The sequence below is a fragment of the Myotis yumanensis genome, unplaced genomic scaffold (assembly GCF_028538775.1).
Source record: "Myotis yumanensis isolate MYYU_CA2020_CCGP unplaced genomic scaffold, mMyoYum1.0.hap1 SCAF_10, whole genome shotgun sequence".
NCBI classification, from domain to species: domain Eukaryota; kingdom Metazoa; phylum Chordata; class Mammalia; order Chiroptera; family Vespertilionidae; genus Myotis; species Myotis yumanensis.
The window spans coordinates 5,477,930-5,498,720 of record NW_027223761.1 but is presented as its reverse complement, the minus strand read 5'-3'; the positions used below and the strand labels follow the sequence as shown (position 1 = coordinate 5,498,720).

Below are 20,791 nucleotides of genomic sequence, written 5' to 3'. Positions count from 1 at the left end.
CTAGGCCCGGCCCAGCCCAGCAAGCTGTCCGGTTCTCCAGCGCCAGGCTGAGCCGCACAAACAAGGGGACCTGCCCCTCAGACCAACGGGGAGGCCAGAGCAGGATACCCAGTGTCCAGCTCCACCAGGTGCGAGGAACAGAGACCACTGCGGTCTGAGCACTTGCTAAGCACTGGTCCTGCTCTACGCACACTCATTTGTCCTTAAAACACCGCAGACAGGTGTCATCTTCCTTACAGCTGGAGAAATTGCGCTCAGAGGAAGGTCTTGGCCAAATAAGGCCAATTATCAGTGCTGATCACTGTAGGAGCCAGCCACGGTAGCTGGAAGGCTCCAAATGTTACACAGGTGAGAAGAAATGAACAAAAGGGATTTTAGATCAAGGCTTGAACAGGGAATAGGCTTGTAAGGAAGGGGACCCAGGTCTACTTGAACCCCACCTTGGTCTTCTGAACTTCTCCCCCCATCCTTTATACTCCTCTCCATGCTCACTCACTCTTACCTGTCAACTCTACCTTCCACCCAAACATTCCCAGAGAGAAGCAGAAACCACCAACCAAAATCAAAAATAGTGTTATTAATTCTGGTGTCTCCGAAGCACGGAAGAAAAAAAAAAAGAAAAAAAGAAAAAGAAACCACCCTTCCCACATTTCAGCCCCAGGTCTGGGCCATGGGGCTGCCCCTGCAGGCAGTGCAGGCCCAGAGGCCGACAGTCCTGGCCACAGGCGTGAAGCGGGACCAGCCCATGGGTTTGGCTCTTGGGGCCTGGCTGGGAGGCTGCCTGCCTCAGTTCGGGGAGTCCAGGCCCTGGACTAGGGATGAGAGATCAGGGGTCAAAGTAAGAGTTCTGGGCCACTTAGTTCTGGTGCTCTGGCTAAGGCAACCAGAGGTCAGGGTTCAGATGTGGACGGAAGCCAAAACCATTCAGTCCTGTGGTCCAGCAGAGAGGGCCAGAGGCCATGGTCCAAGTTACTGAATCCTGGGCTGGGATCCAGAGAAGAGTGGGGCATTCAGTATTGATGGTCCAGCAGGGGCTGGGCAGCTGGGCTCTCACGCTCCTCAGAGGGGGCAGGCCAGTCACCCGGGGCCCCCGTGGGTGTGCCACTCTCCGGAGCACTGCTGTCCAAGCAAGGAATGTCCTGGGCTGCTCTGGGGGGTGAGGCATCGGTGCTGATATCCAGGCTGAAGCTGAGGTCTAGGGGCGCCTGGGGGAGGGGAGATAGGTTGGTAGAAGAAGACCTGAACTGCCCAGAACCCACCCCTCCCACTGGATCCTTACCTGAGATTTGGGGGTGCCTTCTTTGGGGCTCCCTGAGGCTGGCTCCCCCTCGGATCCCCCTAGCCCCTTTCGACCCCCCAAGCTCCACTTCCCACTGGGACCTTCAGAATAGAGGAGACCAGGGCCAGGGGGCCTTGAGGGCCGGGGACCCTCAGTGGGGGCAGGTGAAGCGGGGGGCTGTCCAGGGAGCCGAGGGGGTGGCCAATGCAGCAGAGAAGGGGGGCGGCCATCACCAGAACTGCTAAGGGAGGGCCTCGGGCCCCAGCCAGCACCTGGTGGGAGGAGTTGGTCGCCACTGCCTGTGGAAGACAGATAAGAGGGCAGAGACTCAGCTAGGCTGTCCCCTCACCTATTGGTTCAGCCTGGCCTCGCTGGCTCACCTGCTGTGTTTTCAGGTGTGGGGTGTGCCAAGGGGGGGTTATTGCTGAGGGAGGTCAAGCCACCGCCTCCACCACAGTCTGAGTCGTCTACGTTTCCGCCACTATTGCAGCCGGCACCACAGCCCTTATGCAGCCTGGAGCGGGGGAGGTGAAGAAGTTGGTGGAAAGGCCAGAGACCTCACAAACGGAAGTTCTCAGTTCAGGACAAGTCTCCTAACATTCCTGAGCCCTGGGGTGCTGTCTCTAAGAGATTTTGCCATCTGCTTTACAGGATCTTTTCAAGAAGGCATTCCCAATGGCTCTTAAGGCTAAAGGCCACCTTCAGCTGTGGGGTGGGGTGGAGCCGAGTCAGCCCTGGGAAGGGGTCAGCTCTCGGCTCCATCCTGGCTCCAGCACTTCCTCCCCGAGATCCTGGAGGAAGTGGCTTCATCTCCCTGAGCCTCAGCTTCCTGCCCCGGGAACCCAGCCTCCCAGGTTGGGGTGGCGGTGAGGGCTCACCTTTCCCAGCTGTGCAGAAGCCAGCGGGCAATGGCGCCCAGGCTGATGGGGCCACCCCACAGCGCCCGCAGCTGGGGGTGGCTGCCAGCCAGCGAGGTGGTGAGGGGCGACACATAGATGGGGTAGCCGAGTGGTTGGTCGCAGGAGGAATTGATCATGTTGCGGAGCGCCTGCTTGGCGTTCTGGATACTGCCACGCTCCGGGTTGCGGTTGCGCAGGAACACCAGCTCCTGCTGCTGCCCAGCCCACAGGCCGCGCACACACTCTCGGTTCACCTGCGGGAGGCCACATGCAAGGGTCAGGGGGCTGCAGCAGGACAGGGGCCGGGTCGGGGGGGTGGGCTTAGCCCCACCTTGATGACTCGGAAGCTGAGGTGGCGCCGGTTGAGCATGATGATCTTGTACTCGTCAGAGGCGTCGTCCAGGACATGGCGCAGCGCCAGCAGCGAGGGCGTGTTGCTGAGGATGGCGCTGCGCCAGGCCGGGTCGCCCTCATGTGAGATGACCAGCCGCTCCTCATTGGCTGCGATGGCATCATACAGGGCGGCTGGCTCCTCATACTCATCTGGGGACGTGAAGTGGTCCTGTGGGAGGTCCGGAGGGCTGGGGTCAGGGGCCCTGCCCTGAGGGGCTTCACCCCCACCTGCCCACTCTGCCTGGGCACGCCTCTCCCCACCTGGTGAAGCTTGAGGGCCATGCGAACCCCGGGTGCCACTACGCGGTGAAGCAGGTCCATGTCGGCAAAGACCCACTCGTCCCTCGGGGAGGTGATGCGGAAGTCCCCCTTGAACAGGGCGTGCAGGCCGTAGAGGAAGGGCTCCAGGCTGGAAAAGGAGGCAGGAGGTGAGCGCCAAGGTTTCTTAGCGCTGGCTCCACATGCAGCGGGCTACGCCGAGGCCAATCTCCATGCTGGGCCTCAGTTTCCCCATCTGGACAAGGAGGTCAGTTTCTGCCCAGGTCCCTCACAGGGTGGTGAGGAACAGACAAGGTCACGACTATGGGGTGCCTGCCCACAAGAGAGCCACACCGAAAGAAGACCAGAGGTGACTCCTGGTGGCCTCTGGCCCGGAGCTCTTCATGGATGGGGTGGAGGGGAGAGTGACAGGCCCCGCTGGACCTGCGGGCACTCACCTGGCAGACATGCTATGAGAGGCTGTCCCCAGGGCCCGGCGGCCCAGCACACAGAGGCCAAAACACAGCGTGACCAGCGGCGAGTTCCAATCCTGATCCACGGGCTGTGGCACAAGGACCCCCATCCCCAGAGCCCAGCTCAGACCTGGGACAGGGAACTTGGGTTGGGGTTGGGGCTGGGACCCAGGCCAAGGGAGACTGAGGGCGAGAGGAAGCCACCCAGGGGAGGAGAAGGCAGTCCAGACCTGGCTGCGCCGGGAGGCGCAGTACTGGATCCACTCAAGGTGCACGGCGCAGAAGGAGGGCAGCGAGAGGCCGGAGAGGCGCAGGTCATAGTCCTCATCCACGCTCAGGGAGAAGGTGGGGTCTGAGTCAGCATAGCCGGGCGCCCGCACAGGCCGCAAGGCTGCCGAGATGCCCTCATGGCCCAGCCATGCCTCCAGCTTTGGCGAGCGGCTCACATAGTAGATGATGCTCTGAGAGGAGACGGCAGGCATCAGGGCTGGGCCATTGGGGGGGGGCAGGACCTTAGCCCTGGCCGGGCACTGCTGCAGGAGAGCGTGTCGGGGTAAAGGGGCTTCTCCCGGACACTGAGCGGGGCCCGCTTCCTAGGACGCTCATCCATGTCCCACCTCGGCTTCCGGAAGCCACACAGGCAAATCTGCTCCTCTCCCCTGGGCCCTGGAGGAGCTCGAGAAGGCGGAAAGCAAGCACCCTCCTTACAGAGCGTCCCTGGGAGGGTCCTGCACTGTGGCAAATGCTTGCTTCGGAAGATGCCCCATTTGAGGGAAACTGAGGCTCGGACAAACCACAGGCCTGCCTAAATTTACACAGCAGGGCTGACGGAGGTGCGACGGGATCCCAGGACCTTTACTCTCATGATGCCATGGGGTCCAGATCTCAGAAGCCTGGGAACGTCAGGCTGGGTTAGTGGGGCTGCCTACAGGCCAGTGGGGCCGGCGCACAGGTCTCTTCAGGCAGCTGAAGTGTGACAGTCACAGGATCTACCCTCAGAAAAAAGCCATCCTGTGCCCAAAGTCAGGGACTACCGGACCCCTTAGGAGACTGCTGGTGTCTAAGCAGCGTTTGGGCACACGGAGAGGAGCTTTTGGAAGCCACGCTGAGTGGGGCCTCATCAGCTCCTAGTACATGGCAGCTGGAATGGAGCAGCCCCATATCACTGGCTGTGGGAAGGAGGTTGGACAGTCTGGAGAGGGCTGGGCTGCCCCCTTAACAAGAGGAAGGGGTACCAGCAGCCTAATGGTGAGTAGGGCAGGATGGCTAGGGGGTCACTGGCTAGGCAGACTGGTTCCTGACTGACCTTTTGCCTAGAGGGCATTTCCATAGTCTGGGCCCACCACAGCCTCCAAGAACCAAAAAAGAAAACCTTGGGAATGCAGTGCGGGCTGGCCTGGCATAGTAAGCGCTGCCCACCTGCCCTCAGTGCTACTGCCCCAGGTGAGCCTTCTGAGGGAGGATGCTGAGACTGGCACCCAGCCTGCACGCACTCGGGAGGCCTCTGCTTCCCTTGGACAAAACGGGCTCCCACCAATCCGGAAGCTGGCACTCGGGGTGCTCCCGGCCAGTGAGGACTCCGCTGTGCAGCCCCCGCTGCTGTACCTTGACATAGTAGGTGATGAGGATCTTGCGGAGGTCGAAGACCTGCAGCATGGAGGCTGCGTTGTTGTCACTGATGCTGTAGCCCTCCAGCACGTACTTGCTGGCCGTCACCTCCCAGGCCAGCCAGCGCTGCCCGAAGGCAGCATTGAAGGACAGGACCCGTGGCAGGTGGCCAGGCTCACAGCAGCAGCAGCCCTCGTCCTCCTCCACTCCCTCTGTGATGGCCTCCACCTCACGCTGCTGGCAGTATGTACCTGTGGGGAGAGGTGCCCACTCAGAGGACCACCAGGCACCCTGCCTACCTCCTCCCCAGTGAGTGCGCAGGTGTGGCACCAATCACCCTCCAAACGGGATGCTAGGTGAGTAAGTTAACGAATGGGCTCCTTTCTCCCGACTCCAAGGGCCACAGCGGGGTGGGAGTGGAGGGCACAGGGCTCTGGTCCCTTGTTTAGAGACAGACGGAAGCTCAAAGAGAAGTGGCTTTGCTCAGGTTTATGAGCTGTGCTCAGAGCCCTGTGCACCGCTACGGGCCTCTTCTGAAGCAGGCATCCAATGTGTGCGTTCTCCTGTGGGTAAGAGGCTAGTTCACCCACAGGGATTACGTGTGGCACCCAACCTGGGCCAAGCGCAAGGCCAGGGAGCAGGCCAGAAGGCACTGGCGGGAGAACTCAGAGCTCCAGGCCCAAGCCTTCACCACGCAGCCCGGTCAGTCACATCAGCCCCAAAGTCCAGGCAGGGACAGAGCTTGGCCAAAGGAGACCCTGCCACCCCACTGCTCAGACTGGCAAACCCAGGAAGGAAGAGTGCCTTGCTCAAGGTCACCTGCAAAACCAGGGCAGAGCTGGACTGGCATCCAGCCTGCACACACTATGAAAGAGCATCCTGCGTCAGGCCAGGCCCAGCAGCTCACCCCGGAACTCAAGGCCACGCAGCTGGAAGGTGACGAGGCCATTGCCAACCTCGATGAGGTGCACCAGGGCATTGAGGTAGTCGGAGGCCAGGACGAAGCAGTCGCCGGGGCCGTAGTTGCCCCAGCGGCCCAGCACCAGGTCCCCACACAGCGTGTGCTGCAGCGAGCGTGTCAAGTGCTCATAGAAGATGGAGTTGAGGTTGTTGTCATCAGCGCCTGGGACCCAGGACAGACAGACAAGTGACAAGTAAGCGAGGCTCCCTCCTCAGGAGACCCCACCTGAAAGCCCCCTGGATGGCCGAGTACACACCGGGGTTCCGGTCCAGCTGTGTGACCAGGCGGGTGTTGGAATGATCCACACGTTTAGTGCTGTTCAGAGAGAGCGACAGCACAGTGGGCACAGAGCAAGCGGCTCGGATGGCGATCCCCCTCGGCCCACCCTCACGTCCCACTGAGCCCACACCCCCTGCCTGGGCGGATGCCATGTCAGCACCGTTACTTAGGAGGAGGCTGAGATTCAGGAGCAGGAGGGGACTCACCCAGGACCACACAGCCAAGAAGCCCAGGGTGAGCCCGAGGCCTTGGCGTGGCCTGGGTTTTGCCCTCATCAGACCAACTACCTGAAGCCCACTATGCCCGGGACTCGGCCTCCCTCCTGGAAACCTTCCCTGCCTCAGGCAGCAGCCCCCTTCCTCCCAGGGTCCCTCCGCGCACGGTGCCTGTCTCCCTGGAGACTCACTTGTAGTCGCGCTCCCAGAACTTCAGGGGCCGCGCATAGGACATGATGAAGACAGCGCTGCCCAGCAGGGGGTTAAGGGGCGTGGAGAAGAGCGCTGAGAGCAGGGCCTGAACGAACAGCATGGCCGAGTCTGGGCACGAGTCAAGGAGGTGGCCAGGACATTGGACCCTCCCCCGCACCCCTCACCACCCCTCAACCCCTGCCAATCCATCCTGTGCACCCCCCATCCTAAGCCATGGTCCTCTCTGCACACCCCCACCCAGGCAGCGGGCGGTAGGCCGGGTACGTGGCACGGCGAAGGGCTGGGCAAAAGCGTGGAAAGCCGAGCCCCAGGTGATCTGCCAGGGCGCGATGTAGGTCAGCACGAAGCGCAGCTTGTACAGCAGGTCCCACAGCTGGCAGGTCCGAGGGGAGAACGTCAAAGACAGGCGGTCACTCACAGAGTGGGGTCTACCAAGTGCCCACTCAGAGCCTTGGGGTACCCCACTGGCTGCCCACATGAGAGTCAAGCTCAAGTTCACTCCCAGCCCTTTCTCTCTGGATGTGGCTCAAAGCACTTGTTACCATTAGCAACCACGCTGAGGGGGCATTTAATTCGTCCAACCACTCGAGCTCCCATTGCAGGCTCCCTTCAGAGATGGGAGAGCTGAGGTTCAGAGGACGTAGGGCAGGTACAGGACTAGCTCAGGCCATCTCTCTGTCAGTGGTGAGGCTGGGCCTCGACTATGGAACCAAAAGTCTAGACACAGTCACAGGCCCTGCCTCAGAGGAGACAGTCTGGCTCTCCACTACCCTGGGCCAGGCCAGAAAACCAGGTCAGAAGCCCAGCGAGTGAGAAAGGGCTCGGGCCGACGCTGCGGCACAAGTGCAGGACCCAGGGCAGAGCCAGGACCAGTCCTTTGTTCACTGTGACTCCCACCCCCACTGGGGTGTCCTGCAGCCTGGCAGAGAAGTTTTTTTGTTTTGTTTTAATTCTTTTTTTAAAAAAATATATATTTTTATTGATTTCAGAGAGGAATAGAGAGATAGAAACATCAATGATGAGAGAGAATCATTGATCAGCTGCCTCCACTGGGAATCAAGCCCGAAACCCAGGCATGTGCCTCTGGCCGGAATCGAACCCGGGACCCTTCAGTCTGAAAGCCAACACTCTATCCACTGAGCAAACTGGCCAGGCCTAGAGAGAGAAGTTTATATACACCCAGGTCCTAGGGGCTTCTGCGACTCAGCTCTTAACTGGGCTCCAGGACTGTTGCTGGCAAAGGGGCAGAGCCCAGAGGTCGGTGTCCTGAGAACAAGGCCAAGACCTATCTACTGCTTACAAGGAAGGTGGTCAAGTATGATGATTCAGAGAAAGACCTAGATTCAAATCCTGGCTGGTGCCCAACCAGTGTGGCTCACTGGTTGAGCATTGACCTATGAACCAAGAGGTCTTGGGTTCGATTTCCAGTCAGGGCACATGCCCAGTTTGCAGGCTCGATCCCTAGTGTGAGGCGTGCAGGAGGCAGCCAGTCGATGTTACTCTCTATCCCTCTCCCTTTCTCTCCAAAATCAATAAAAACATATATATTTATAAATAAGAAACACAAATCCTAGTTGGCGACTAATTCTCTCGGGGACCTGAAGCAAGTCACTTAACCTCTTTAGACCACACCTTCCTCTCTGCCCCTCAAGAAGCTGCTGGGAAGGCCCACAGCGGGGCTGATGTGGGACAGCAGCTAGAGGGGCGCAGACCCCTGGGAGTCACCCCCCCCAACCCCCCACTGAGGCAGAAGAGTTCTGCTCCTGCTGCACAGCCCAGAGCCTGCAATGCAGCCACCGGCTCACCTTGCTGCAGAGCAGGGACATGAGGAAGTAGTCGAGCAGAAAGCCCTGGGAGAGGCGCGGGTAGTCAAAGTGGAAGAGCAGGACTGTGAAGGCCAGGGTCAGGTACTGCTGGGGTGGACAGCAGAAGGCAGAGCGCAGCAACTTCAGCCCAGCCACGGTCATCAGCAGCGCCCGGCAGCTAGGGGTGAGGGGCAGGGATTGTATTAGTTGCCTGGCGGGGGCTCAGGGGACACGGCTGTGCTGCCTGGGCTCTGCTGGGCTGGCCCTGCTCTCTTGAGCCAATGACCCTTAGTCTCTGCCCTTGTAGGGTCACCCTCTTTAGACATATTTGGGAGACACACTGCTTTCCAAGAGGCAACAGCTCAAAGGAAAGCGAGTTAGGAGCTGGGGTCCCCCGTTAGCTTGCTGGGCACTGAGGCAGGTCTCCTCCTCTCTGGGCTTCAGTTTCCCCGTGGATCACATGGGAATGTAGGTGATAGGAGGGGGGGGTCCTCACTAGAGGCAGAACTTGTCCGGGTGGCTGACCACAGTGTGGGCATCCACCGTGAGGGCGTTGAGCACCACGGCGGGATAGATGAGGTACTTCTCCACACACTGCAGACCCGCGTACAGCTTCTCAAACCACATCACCTGGGCCGCACCTGCAACACGAGGGGCTGCTGTCGGCACCTCCCTCCACCCTTCCCTCCCGCTGCCGAGCCAGGACAGTGTGCCCTCGGAGGAAACCTGGAGGGAGGGCAGACCGTAGGATGTGGTGTCCGGGTCCCTAGAGACTCTGATGGGGGAGGCGGGTGGTCTCTGCACTCAGAGGTGAGGAGGCCTGGGCAGGGCGCGTTCAGGGGCTTCGGGAAGGTGCTCTAAGGCCTGACCAGGGCTTCCCAGATGCCTGCTACAGCCCAGGCAGGTGGGTGAGGCCCAGTACACAGTGACCCTGAGCTCCCGGGCCCTTCTAAAGGGGCCACTGCCACTTGGCTCGAGCTAATTATAGCCACATGGAAAGGCTGGCCCAGGGCTAAATCTTTCATCGTTTTATAAAAACAAGACGTTTAAATACAGGCTCCAGTGAGTTTGTTGCACCGCCCAAGTGAAAACGTGCACCAGGCAGACAGTCCACGGGTACCCAGTTGGTAATTCTGGACAAGAGATCTCTTTAAGGCCCTGGAATTCTTCCATCTCCTTGGAGAACGCAGGGTGAGCCAATAGGGCAGAGCAGGCAGGGTGAGAGCAAAGCAGGAGCCAAGCGGGGCCCAGCCCAGCGGGCAGGAGAGGGCACAGAGGGCAGTGAAGCAGACGGGGCAGCCCAGGAGGAGGCTGCCCCCTGCTGGGCCTCTAAGCCGAGAGGACCACACTGTGATCAGCCAGGAAGTCAGGCCAGGTGGGGTGGGGAGGAGGGGTCCCAGCACAAAGGCGGCACTCACCGCGCACTTCGTACTGGCTGTACTCCAGCGGCTTCAGCACAGGCTGCGACAGGCAGAACCAGGGCAGCTGTTTGCGGAGTTGTGGCAGCAGGTAATGTGTGAAGAAGCCCACGGCCCCAGCCAGTGCATACAACACGAACCCCAGCACTGACTGCAAGAGAGAGAGGCCAGAGGCTCAGCCAAGGGGAGTGAGGCGAGGGGACACAGGGGGCCTGGGCACAGGCTGGGCAGGGGCCGAGGGGACGTGAGGCCCCAGCTGCTCAGGGCCCTCAGGTCAAGCAGGATCCTGCAAGAACCAAGAGGGAAGGGGGCGGCCTGGCCACACAAACCTTCAGGGCAATGAAGACGGTGCTGGCACTGATGGCAAAGGTGAGCACGGCGATCACCACACACATCACCAGGTCAGAGTGCAGGACCTCGCGCTGCAGGGCCAGGAAAACCAGCTTGGGTGCCCGCCACCCAGTGGCTGACAACACCCTCTCTCAGCCCCCACCCCAATACTAGAGCCCCACGCGCGGGCCCCTCACCACGGACTGGCGCATCTTGTCTGGCAGTGGGTCTGGGGGCTCGGCCCGGGCTGTCTCCAAGCTCCGCTCCTCCAGCTCAGGGAAGAGCTTGCTTCGGATCAGAGACCTGGAGGGTGAGAAGAATCAGGTACCCAGGTCTGGAGAGAGCCCCCTCCTCCCACAGGCCCCAAGGTCAGTCGGTGACAGGCACATGCACAGACCCAGACCGCCCCCCCAACCCTTGCCATGCAAAGACACACATACAAACACACGTGTGTGCACACAGACTGGCACATGCAGGCACCCACCAGAGCACGGTGGGGTCACTGCTCTGTCGGCTCAGGTGGTAGGACAGTGCCACCAGGAGGCCACAGAAGACCGAGAAGAGGACTGGGACGTGCTGCTCTGGCCAAGGAGTCTGGGGAGAGAACGCATGCTGGTCAGGGGAGGGGAGAGGAGGTGAGGTGGGAGGAGGGGATGCCACCCCCCATGGGAGAAGCCATTGCTGAGCTAAGCCCAATACACAGCCCTGTCCCGACAACACCCTGGGTCTCAGCGTGCCCTCCACCCCACAGTCACCACTACCTTGATGGCCCCGAGGCAGAAGCCGTAGAGCAGGGCAGCCGCCAGCAGGCTGCGGGAGAGGCTGAAGACCGCAGTGAGTGGGCTGGTGGCGGCTGCGAGGTAAGAAACAGCAGCTAAAGCCCTACTCCTACCTGCTGGCACCCCACCTCACCCTCACCCCGCTGCCCCTCAACTCCCAGAGGCTAACCTCCCTGGGACCCCGTCTCTAGCCCCTTTTCTGTTCCCCCAGCCCTGAGAGGCCTCCAGAGCTTCTGGCATTTTTGGGTTTAAACCACTTGCCTGGGGAGGGGACAGAGAGGCTCTTCGAGTCCACCGTACCCTCCTGGGCCCCACCCTGCCCCCCAACCTCCAAGCCACCTGTGGGCACCATACCTGTGCCCCCAAAGCCGTGCATGTCTATCTGTTCCAGCAGGTACATGAGGCAGGTGTTGACTTGGGGCAGGAGGCCCAGGAGAAAGACGAATGGGAAGCACAAGGTAAACACTGGTAGGAGGGGAGTGAGGACCCAGTCAGCCGTCGGCTGGCCCTAGGTCCACCCTTGAGGCCTTGCTCCCCTGGGCCATTGCAGCCCTGCCCCGTCTCACCAGTGGCCACGTCACGGGCACAGAAGAAAAAGGAGGCAGAGAAGAGCGTGAGGCCGTAGAGGGAGACGGGCGGGAAGGGCTGAGCCGAGCCTAGGGCATCCAGCAGCCAGATGAGCAGACAGCAGATGCAGAAGTAGACAGGCCGGCTGTACGCGATCACCCAGTTGTGGCCCTGGGAAGTGGGCCTGTGAGGAGCTGGGCCACCCCCACTGACCACCCTGCACGCATGTGCACACATCACTCATGCACACGCACACTCAGGTGCCCCAGGCCTGGCCCTGGACCAAAGACAGAAAGCCTGGCAGGGGAGGGGCAGGACGGAGGACCTGGGGCTAGCCGAACCCTCCCCACCTGGTCTCAGCCCCGCCCAGGGCCAGCCTCCTGGCACAGGGGCTGCTCCGCCAGGACTCACGTGCATGGGAGATGCCGCATCAGGCTGGACACTCTGGAAGAGATGGGAGCTACGTTGCATCGAGAGCCAGCACCCTCGGGGGGACAGGGGCCCCAGGAGCTACTGAGTTCTACCGCTGGGCTGTTATGAGTGACCAGGGAAGGACCCTAAACTGTACTGAGCCCCGGTTCTCCCATTTGTAAGATGGGGGCTGGCTACAGGGGATTTAGGCATCTTGCCTTCGAGCTAGCTCACCTCCCTCAAGACAGGTCATGGGAAGGAGGTGGGGAAAGGAGCCCGGCCTGACCTTCAGCAGGGAATACTGGCAGGAGGCGATGACCAGGCAGAACTGGAAGACCCAGATGTCGGTGAAGAAGCCCTTGAGCAGCAACAGGTAGCCTAGGAAGGCGACCAGGCTGCTCAGGCCGACGCCAAGGACGTTCTCCAGCAGCCCCCGAGTCCTGGAGAGACAGCGGGTCGGGTCACACAACCTCCTCACCACTAATGGGGCAACAGGAGCGGGGGCAGAACCTGACCACAAAGGCCCCTGTCTGGGCCTGTGACCATTGCCAGTCCTCATCCTCTGACCTATGACCTCTCAGGGGCATGGCCAGGTTGCACCTGCTCCAGGAAGCCACCCTGTGTCCCAATCTGTGCCCCCTCTAGAGACTGAGGGCTCCAGGTGCCACCACTCGTGGGACCTGCCCGTCTCCAGCTCAGGCATGCCACACGAGGCACACAGGCAGCCCAACACACACTGGTCACAGCCCCTTGGGAAACCCAGAACACAAGAAGCCAGGACGTGGGTTCTAGGCCGAAATTGTCCACACGGACAACAAAAGACAGCTGACTGCTCTGACTTTCTGGGCCTCAGTTTCCCCCGAGAAATGGGGTGACAAATAGCCTGTCAGCTTTTTTAGGCAACAGGACTCAATTTACCCAAATATACCACAAAAACAAATAGAATAATAGGCTAAACAGGAAGTTTGTTTTGAGCAGAGCTTCGGGAGAGGGCATCACCCACTTGGCCATCCCTTTGTGCCCCAGAGGAACCTAAAGAAACCCCACTGCAGACTCGTCTTCGGGGCACCCTCAGTGACCCCAGCAGTCAGGTTCTCTGATGCCATGATAGCCTCCACATGTTCACAAGGTCTGGAAGGGATTGGGGCTAACACGGCGGGCACTCACCGGTCCAGCAGGGCCAGCAGGGCGAGACGCTCGTAGCGCACAGACGTCCAGTGGCCAGGAAAAAGCCAGTACTTGTAGCTGTGCTGGGCTCGGGGCGGTGCCTCCTCCATCAGTGTCTGCTCCTGGGATTCGTGCAGGGAGTCCTGGTCCAGCAGGTCAAACTGCAGTCCCCACAGCCGCGGCCATCAGCCCCTCGCCCTCTACATGGTCTATCACCCCTCCACCCCCCACTGGGCACACTGTACTGGTCGACCATTTCCTCCAGCACAGAAAGTCCCCACCTTCCAGCAGCCCCGTGGCCTGCCCCGACTCTCCATTGCGAGGGCCTCCTCATTGCTCCAGGTTCCCTGGACATGGCTCACTGCCTGCCCGGGACCTGCTCCTGTATCTGTGTCTTCTCCACTCAGGCAGCATCTCCTGCCTCTTCCTGGACTCACTGACATTCACCTTGTCCTTCAGGACTCAGTGTAAATGCTGAGCCATGGGGGTCACTCTGACTAGCCCACCCTGGCGCACACAGAACACTGGCCACGGACAGACCTGGTGCCAATGTCACTGCTATAACCTCTTTGACTTCTTGTGTTCTTCATTCAACAAGTACTGATAGGGCCCAACCTTGGGCCTGGCTCTGTGCTGGGCCCCGGGGATGTAACGGAGAGACAAAGACATGCAGCCGCCTTTGGAGCTGTCAGCTGTGCAAGGACAACGCTGCTACCACATATGCAAGTTAAGGAGAATGTGTGCATCAGGCAGAGGCACCTGGGGCTTCTGTGCGATGCCCATGGTCTACCTGTGGCCCCGGGTGCTAGATGCTCCTTTTATCACTACTCTTTACACTCTGAATCTCTGTTCCACGCATGCTTAGCACTTCCAGTACTAGGCTGACCCTGCAAATTATTGTCCAAATCAGGACACTTTCAGGAGTAGAAGAGAGCACGTAACTGCCGAGATGACAAGCAGGAGCAGTGTCCCCAAGCTATCGCACATGGCAGGAGCCCCGGCAGGGAGCAGCAGTTATCGTCTAGTACAGTGGTCGGCAAACTGCGGCTCGAGAGCCACATGTGGCTCTTTGGCCCCTTGAGTGTGGCTCTTCCACAAAATACCACATGCAGGTGCACATGTACAGTGTGATTGAAACTTCGTGACCCATGCTCAGAAGTCGGTATTTTGTGGAAGAGCCACACTCAAGGGGCCAAAGAGCCGCATGTGGCTCATGAGCTGCAGTTTGCCGACCACTGGTCTAGTAAGTAAGCTAACCTGCCCCTTCTGTGGGTATCACTGCTAACACCCGTCATCTCCACTGACCGTGGGACCCTCCAGGATTAAGAAGATACTCCATGCCCAGCCGGCATGGCTCAGTGGTTGAGCATCAACCTATGAACCAGGAGGTCATGGTTCGATTCCCGGTCAGGGCATATGCCTGGGTTGTGGGCTCAATCCCCAGTGTGGGGCATGCAAGAGGTAGCCAATCAATGATTCTCTCTCATCATTGGTGTTTCTCTCTCTCCCTCTCTCCTTTCCTCTCTGAAATCAGTAAAAATATATTTTAAAAAAAAAGAAGAAGAAGAAGAAGAAGATACTCCAGCTGCATTTGCTGAATAAGCAGCTCCCTGAACCATTCAGATCCAGGCACCCTGGGCCAGCCATCAAAGGCCAGAACAGACACCTTAAGGCCCCTGGAGCCCTCACTCAGCCCCCTGTCCCTCCTGGTAGCTGGGGGAGGACTTGGTGTCCCCCCACCCCTTTGCCCCCTCCTACAGGTCCTCGCCGGATCCCAATAGCTCCTCACCTCCGGGATCTCCAGGGGCACTCGGCGCACCTGCATGCCCTGCAGAACCACGGGCCTCGGCTGCAGCAGGTTCAGGCCACCAGCCACCTCAGGGACATCAGCCGAGTGGAAGCTGGAGGAATGTGAGTGGCGGTCCCTGTGGAAACCATAGCCATGTGGGTCAGGGCCATTGGCACAGGGCGGGGTTGAGGCCAACACCAGGCCATAACTGGAGGGGCTGCTCAGATCAGAAAAAGAACAGAATAGGGGGTTCCAGAGGGGGCAGGTGGCCCTGAGTTCCTGCAAGCCTCCTGCGTAGAAGTATCATGGAGTCAGGGACCCAAGAGATCCTTGTAGGCCTGCCCTTCACTGCCCCCACCTAGAAGTTCTGAACTGCCCCTTCCCCAACCCAGTAAACGGAGAAACGGGGAGACACGCAGAGCCACCTCCACCGCCCACCTGGGCCTCCAGTTCAGCCCTGGAGAGAAAACTTCCCAGAAAGGGCCGCCCACCAGCTGCGGGCCCAGGAGAGCTCAGTGGGGAGACTCACCAGGTCCCATTGGCTGCCTGCTCCCCCTGCTGCCCTACGGGGTTTTCGTAGCCGCCTCCAGCCAGTCCGAAGGTGTAGGAACGCCGCACGCCTGGAGCAGGGGTGTGGGACATTTGGCAACATGTCACAGACAGGAGCATCAAGGCCCGACCCACGTGGGCACCAGGGCCTTCGAGAAAAGTCTGTGCTATGTCCCTCCACCCAGCCCCCGAGGACAAGAGCAGGAGAAGGGAGGGCTTCTGGTCAAGAGCCTGGGCCCTGCACGCAGGCACCGGGTGTGGATCCCATTCTACCACTGACAGCCTCTGACTTCAGGCTGTGCCTCAGTTTCCTCATCAGCAGACCGGGTATAACGAGACCATCCACACCCCAGAGAGGCTGCAGGTGGCGATGCAGGTAAGGCGCTCACCAGAGGGCCAGAGGTGAGGGTGTGCCTGACAGAGAGCACTGCTGCTGGGCTGACGAAGACCCCCAGCAGAGAAGAGTGGACACTGGGCTGGCTGGAGTCAGAGGCTGGGCCTACGGGGTTCTCAGGACTCAGGGAGGGGCTCACCGCTCTCATCGTAAAAGTAGTGCACAGCCCCCTCCGAGGTGTCATCAAAGGTGCAGGCCTCGTGCACGTTGGCGCCAGCCCGAGTGAGCAGCAACGAGGAAGCGAAGTGCAGGGCAGAGGGCAGCGTCAGGGCCCGGGAGTGGGAGGAAGCCCGGCCCCGCTGAGCTTCGTGCAGGCTGCTGGAGAGGGTCAGCGTGGGTCAGCACCACCTAGAGCCAGCTGGCCCCTGGCCCCACCGCCCTCCGACCGGTGGCAGGAGCTCACCTAGGGGGCGAGCCCATGACAGATGCTGGAGGAGTGGGGTTACTGCCTGCGTTGTGGCGCCTCCGGATCGCCTGGGTCCGCCTCACATTGCTCGAGTGGTCCCGCTTTCCCGTCTCCTCAGCTGCTGCCCAGAGAGAGAGCCCGAGCATAAGTGACAGTGGCTTGGAGAGTGCTGGAGGGGGGTGCGGGGGGCAGGCGCTCCTGCCTGGAAGTAAGTTCAGGCCTAGTCCAACCATGCCCTGGCTGCAGAGCCCAGTGAGGTCACCAACTCATGCCAGTTTCCACATCTGAGAGTAAGGACAGTATGATCTGCCTGCCCCACTGGTGACCCAGGATGACGGCTGTGATGCTGAGAGTCCTCAGGGGCAGAGGTTTCCGTACGAACTGCAGCACCGAGGGCAAGGTGCCCGAGGTCTCTGCCTGTCTCCCCATGGCTGAGCCCTGCTTACCTGAGGGATTTGGCAGACAATGTCACTCAGGCGCTGAGTTCACGCCCATCTGCTGCCTGAGACAGGCTGAGCTGACTGACCAGGCCCACTCCAGCCTGCCCCTTGCCCGAACCAAGCCTCTAGCCAGCTCACCCCCGGCCCAGCCCTGGAGCTGGCACTCACCTCCGCCCACAGCACCTTCCTCCTGCAGCTCCCCCCGCCAACCAGGTTGGTTGGCAGCAGGTCCCCGGTGGGCCTCAGCAGACAGCACAGTGGGCTCCCCAGCAGCCAGCTCCACCCCTGCCTGGGCCTCCAGCTCAGCCTTGGAGCCAGCCAGGGGGGCCCTCAAGACATCACCCCCCGCCCCATCCATGCTCAGCACACGGGCATGTGTTTTGGCGCTGGCAGTACTAGGCGTCCGCTGGGTCCCATAGGGCCGCTTAGGGGGCACAGCAGTCCCTTCCTCGGCCCCATGAGGGGCCCGTCGCTTCCGAGGACCCCCGGCCGCGCCCCGGGAGCTCTCTGGGGAATAGCAGGAAGAAGAGGAGCTGTCGGTACTATAGCGGCGCTGAGATCTGAGACTGGAGGCCGGGCTCAGTTCACTGCCCTCGCTGGTGTCTTCATCTTCAAAGAAGCCCCCACCTTCCAGCAGGGGCCTCCGAGGGGCATGGCCAGGTGGGGAATGTCTTCGCACAGGCGGCCGCCGTTTGCTAGGCCGAAGCAGGGCCAAGTCCTTGGGCCGCACAACCAGGAGCGGCTCAGCTGGGCCTGGTGGTGTCCCTGCTCCGATGACTGTGTCAAAAGAACGCAGTGTGTCATCTGAGGGGACTCCAGCATCTGGTGAGGCTGGCAGCTCCGCTTCAGAGGGTGGGTCTGTGTCGCTTCCCTCAGGGGCTTGCCCACCAGGGGGGCTGTCCAGGTGGGTTGAGTTGGTCTTCTCACTCTTGAAGCTGCTCAATGTCTCCCTGTCGGTGCCACTAAAGCAGGAATCTGAGGAGCCAGCTTTCTGGGGCAGGGGCTCCCCTGAGCCCCGCCGGTCCAGGGGCTGGTAGCCACCCACTCCCCGGCGTTGTTCCCGTCGACTGCTGGTCCTCACGAGGGCCCGGTCAGGCCGAGACAGGGTCAGGAAGCTCTTGCTCAGCTCCTGGCTGAGGCTCCCCTTCAGTAGGGGACTCATAGGAGTGTCAGCAACACTGCTCCCACTCCAGGGGACTCCATCTCCAGCCAGGGGAGAGCGTTCCGAAGAGTCTGTGCTGGGGAGAGAGGGGTCTGGGGCAGCCCCCAGGGGCGTCTGGGGAAGGTCTCCAACTGTCAAAAGAAAGGAATGCAGGTGAATGAAGGACAGATTGCAAAAGGAACAGGTGGCTAAGGGATCTATGGCCTGTGCTTTCTCTGAGAGCCCAGCTGGGGTAGGACCCTGAGGAGGCCCCATCCAGAACAAAGAAAGCCCCAGGGAAGCAAAGCTGGGGTGACTCTAAGACAAGACAGTCTTCCCCCAAGCCCCTGCCACACTAGGCCCACTCACTCAGTTTCTCCTGTGAGCTCAACTTCAGCATCTCTCGATCGGCTGAGGTCACGATCACGTTGTTGCTGCCCTGCTCCCGCACCAGCTCCTTGATGTCTGCAACCGTGGCCCCAAAGGCATCAGCAGGACCCCAGGGCAGCTGCCTGCCATCCCGTTCCACACCACCACCTTCGGCCCTGAGCAGCAGCCACCTACCTCTGAGGGGCCCAGAGTCCTCCATCCGGGGAAGCAACTCCTGAGCAGATGGAAAAAGATGTGAAGGAGCAGACAGGACAGGAAGTAAGCCCAGGACCTACCCATGGTGGGGAGGGCTCCCAGGAGAGGAGTAGGAGAGGCTGAAGGCTGGGATCACTCACCGAGACCTGGTTGAAGCCAAACACGGAATGCTGGGAGCTACAACGAACTGGAGGGGTGGAACTCACTTTCCGAAAGACTGTCATCTCCACTCCAGGGTCCCTGAAAGTGGAAAAGAGCATCAGCTGTGAGCTAACCTACCCGCTTTACATAGTACTTCCCCTGCCATCCCCAACACTTCTCACTTCTCAAGCATTCCTTCACAATTCCAGGGCCAACCGCAGAACCAGCACTGACCACTCATGGAGCCAATGTTCCCTAGCCCCCTCCTCCGTCCTCCAATGCTCAGGCCCAGGCACCAAGAAGCCTTCAATCCCCAACAGGGCCCCGCCCCGCCCACCTGAGCAGATTGCTGTCCCCCTGGGCAGGCTCCTCCTCCTGCTCCCCCATGGTAGAGTTGCGCTTCTCCACAATCTCGCCCTGGTCGAACATGGCATGCAGCCGGTAGTTTACAGTCTTGATGGTAGTGAAGATGACAGCCACCACCAGGCAGTACACACCAGCCACCATCAAGCTGGGGGGCAGGACCTGGAGATGTCAGCAAGAGCAAGTCAGGCCCGTCCTCAACAGCCCTAGCACCGCAGGACCGCTAGGACGCACACAGGCGCAGGAGGCTTCGCCAGCCCTCAGTGAGACTAGTGAAAATGCCTTGCCAGGAGCCCTGTCTCCTAACTCAAGAAATTACACAAGGTGCTCAAGGTCACCCAGCCCAGCAAAGGGAGAATGTGACTGCTTCTCCACACGCCCCAAACTCTGCGGAGATTCCCCTCTCCGCACCCCAGCACCCAGGGCGCAGTCCCGGATCCCTGCCGGGCTGCCAACCCTCCCTGACATCTGCCTTCACTTTCGCCGGCGGGAGTTACAGGTAGGCGGTGGCTGTGTCTCACCATGTACAGCAGGAAGGGGAAGGTAAGCAGGAAGATCCAGACGTAGAGGTGGAAGCAGTTGGAGAAGGTGCTCTGGTGCGGGTCGAAGAACCAACCGCCGGTGAGCGAGGCCCACACCCCCTGGCGCAGGATCTGTAACACCTGCGACCCCATGGCCCCGCCACTGCTGCGCGCGCCCCCCTCCCGGGACCCTCATGGGGGCGGCCCCCGGCCCATGCCCCGCCTGGCGCCCGAAGGCCCCGGGGCTGGCCGCGCTCACGCCATGGCCTCCCCCGGCAGGGAAGAGGGGTTCGCGGGGCGAGGTTGCGGGCAGGGGGCGGGGCCGGCCGGGGCAGTCAGCGGAGCCAGACCAGGGCGCGGCGGTGGAGCCGCATCAGGGGCGGGGTCTGGGCCCCCACCCCCGACCCAGAACTGCTCCGAGGGGCCGAACCGGCGAGCGGGCGCGGGGAACGGGCCGGGCACCCGTCGGCGGCATCCAGAGGTGGGCGTGGGATGGGTGCTCCGGGGATGCAGACGACGGCTCCCCGGCTCCGGTCCGGGAGAGCCCCGGGACCCTGAGGTCCACTTCCGGGGTCACAGGTCACTCGCTTCGGGATCCACACTCGCCCCGCTCCTGCAGGCGCCGGCCCAAGGGGGAGGCCGGAAGAAGGTGCCGCGAGCCGCCAGCCTGCAATGGCGCATGCGCCCGACAGGCCCAGTTGGGACCCGGAAAAGGAAAACCTGACGGCATGAATGCGCAAGCGCGAGAAGGCGTTGGGGCGCTGAGACGCCGGGAGCCCTTTGGGCGTGCGCAGAGTCCAAGTCTAAGGGAGGAGAATCCAAAGGGTAGAAGCGCGTGGGCGCATGCGCACACCTAGGCGTTGCCAACCAAGCGAAAACCACCACTGGGCGGAACTAAAGGTGCTTTGGTGCGGGTCAAAGAACCAATCACCGGCGAGACCCCTGCCCCCGGCGCAGGACCTGTTAATTGGCGCAAAGCTCTTCCAATTCCTTAGCTGGTTTGGTTCAGTGGATAGAGCGTTGGCCTGCGGATCGAAGGGTCCCAGGTTCCATTCCGGCCAAGGGCACCTGCCTGGGTTGCAGGCTCGATCCCAGTAGGGGACGTGCTGGAGGCAGCCGATCAATGATTCTCATCGTTGTTTCTCTCTTTCCCTCTCCCTTCCTCTCTGAAATCAATAAAGAAATATATTTTTTAAAAGGCCTTCCTATGAAGGTGGGGGGGAAAGGATGGAGGCGTGGACTCCCCAGGGCTACAGCGATATTTCAGCTCCACTGGAGCACCTCCCTCTAGGTCAGCCCCTTTTGGTGCTGGACCGCAAACGTCACGAGCGTCTGGGGACTGGAGCTGCCTCTACTTCCGGGTCAGAGCTCAGATTTGGAGTGCAGAGAGCGACACTCCAGAACAGG

At 60.8% G+C, this 20,791-nt stretch overlaps 1 protein-coding gene across 5 annotated transcripts; it reads right to left on the bottom strand.

Annotated features, from left to right (window-relative positions):
• Positions 1-557: 557 nt before the first annotated feature.
• On the bottom strand, positions 558-20,661 carry PCNX3 (pecanex 3). Of its 5 annotated transcripts, none has more exons than XM_070427491.1 (35): positions 20,345-20,661; positions 19,385-20,051; positions 18,838-19,025; positions 18,500-18,599; positions 18,144-18,378; positions 16,802-17,926; positions 16,191-16,314; positions 15,927-16,105; positions 15,374-15,464; positions 14,845-14,980; positions 13,056-13,216; positions 12,175-12,328; positions 11,889-11,921; positions 11,477-11,648; positions 11,265-11,375; positions 10,893-10,984; positions 10,616-10,725; positions 10,329-10,434; positions 10,131-10,223; positions 9,802-9,952; positions 8,880-9,024; positions 8,384-8,561; positions 6,843-6,951; positions 6,557-6,686; positions 6,128-6,186; positions 5,818-6,033; positions 4,908-5,161; positions 3,533-3,763; positions 3,288-3,391; positions 2,833-2,980; positions 2,510-2,740; positions 2,158-2,432; positions 1,660-1,793; positions 1,280-1,578; positions 558-1,205 (listed from the first exon to the last, which is right to left on the bottom strand). In XM_070427491.1, the coding sequence occupies exons 2-35, from the start codon at positions 19,535-19,537 to the stop codon at positions 1,011-1,013; spliced, it is 6,222 nt and encodes a 2,073-aa protein (XP_070283592.1). In that variant the 5' UTR covers positions 19,538-20,051; positions 20,345-20,661; the 3' UTR covers positions 558-1,010. The 5 variants fall into 5 exon arrangements, with proteins under 5 accessions (XP_070283592.1, XP_070283593.1, XP_070283596.1 ...); XM_070427492.1 differs by lacking the exon at positions 20,345-20,661 and having other exon boundaries at positions 18,144-18,239; positions 18,339-18,378; positions 19,385-20,089; XM_070427495.1 differs by lacking the exon at positions 20,345-20,661 and having other exon boundaries at positions 13,056-13,177; positions 18,144-18,239; positions 18,339-18,378; positions 19,385-20,089.
• Between the last annotated feature and the right edge of the window lie 130 nt (positions 20,662-20,791).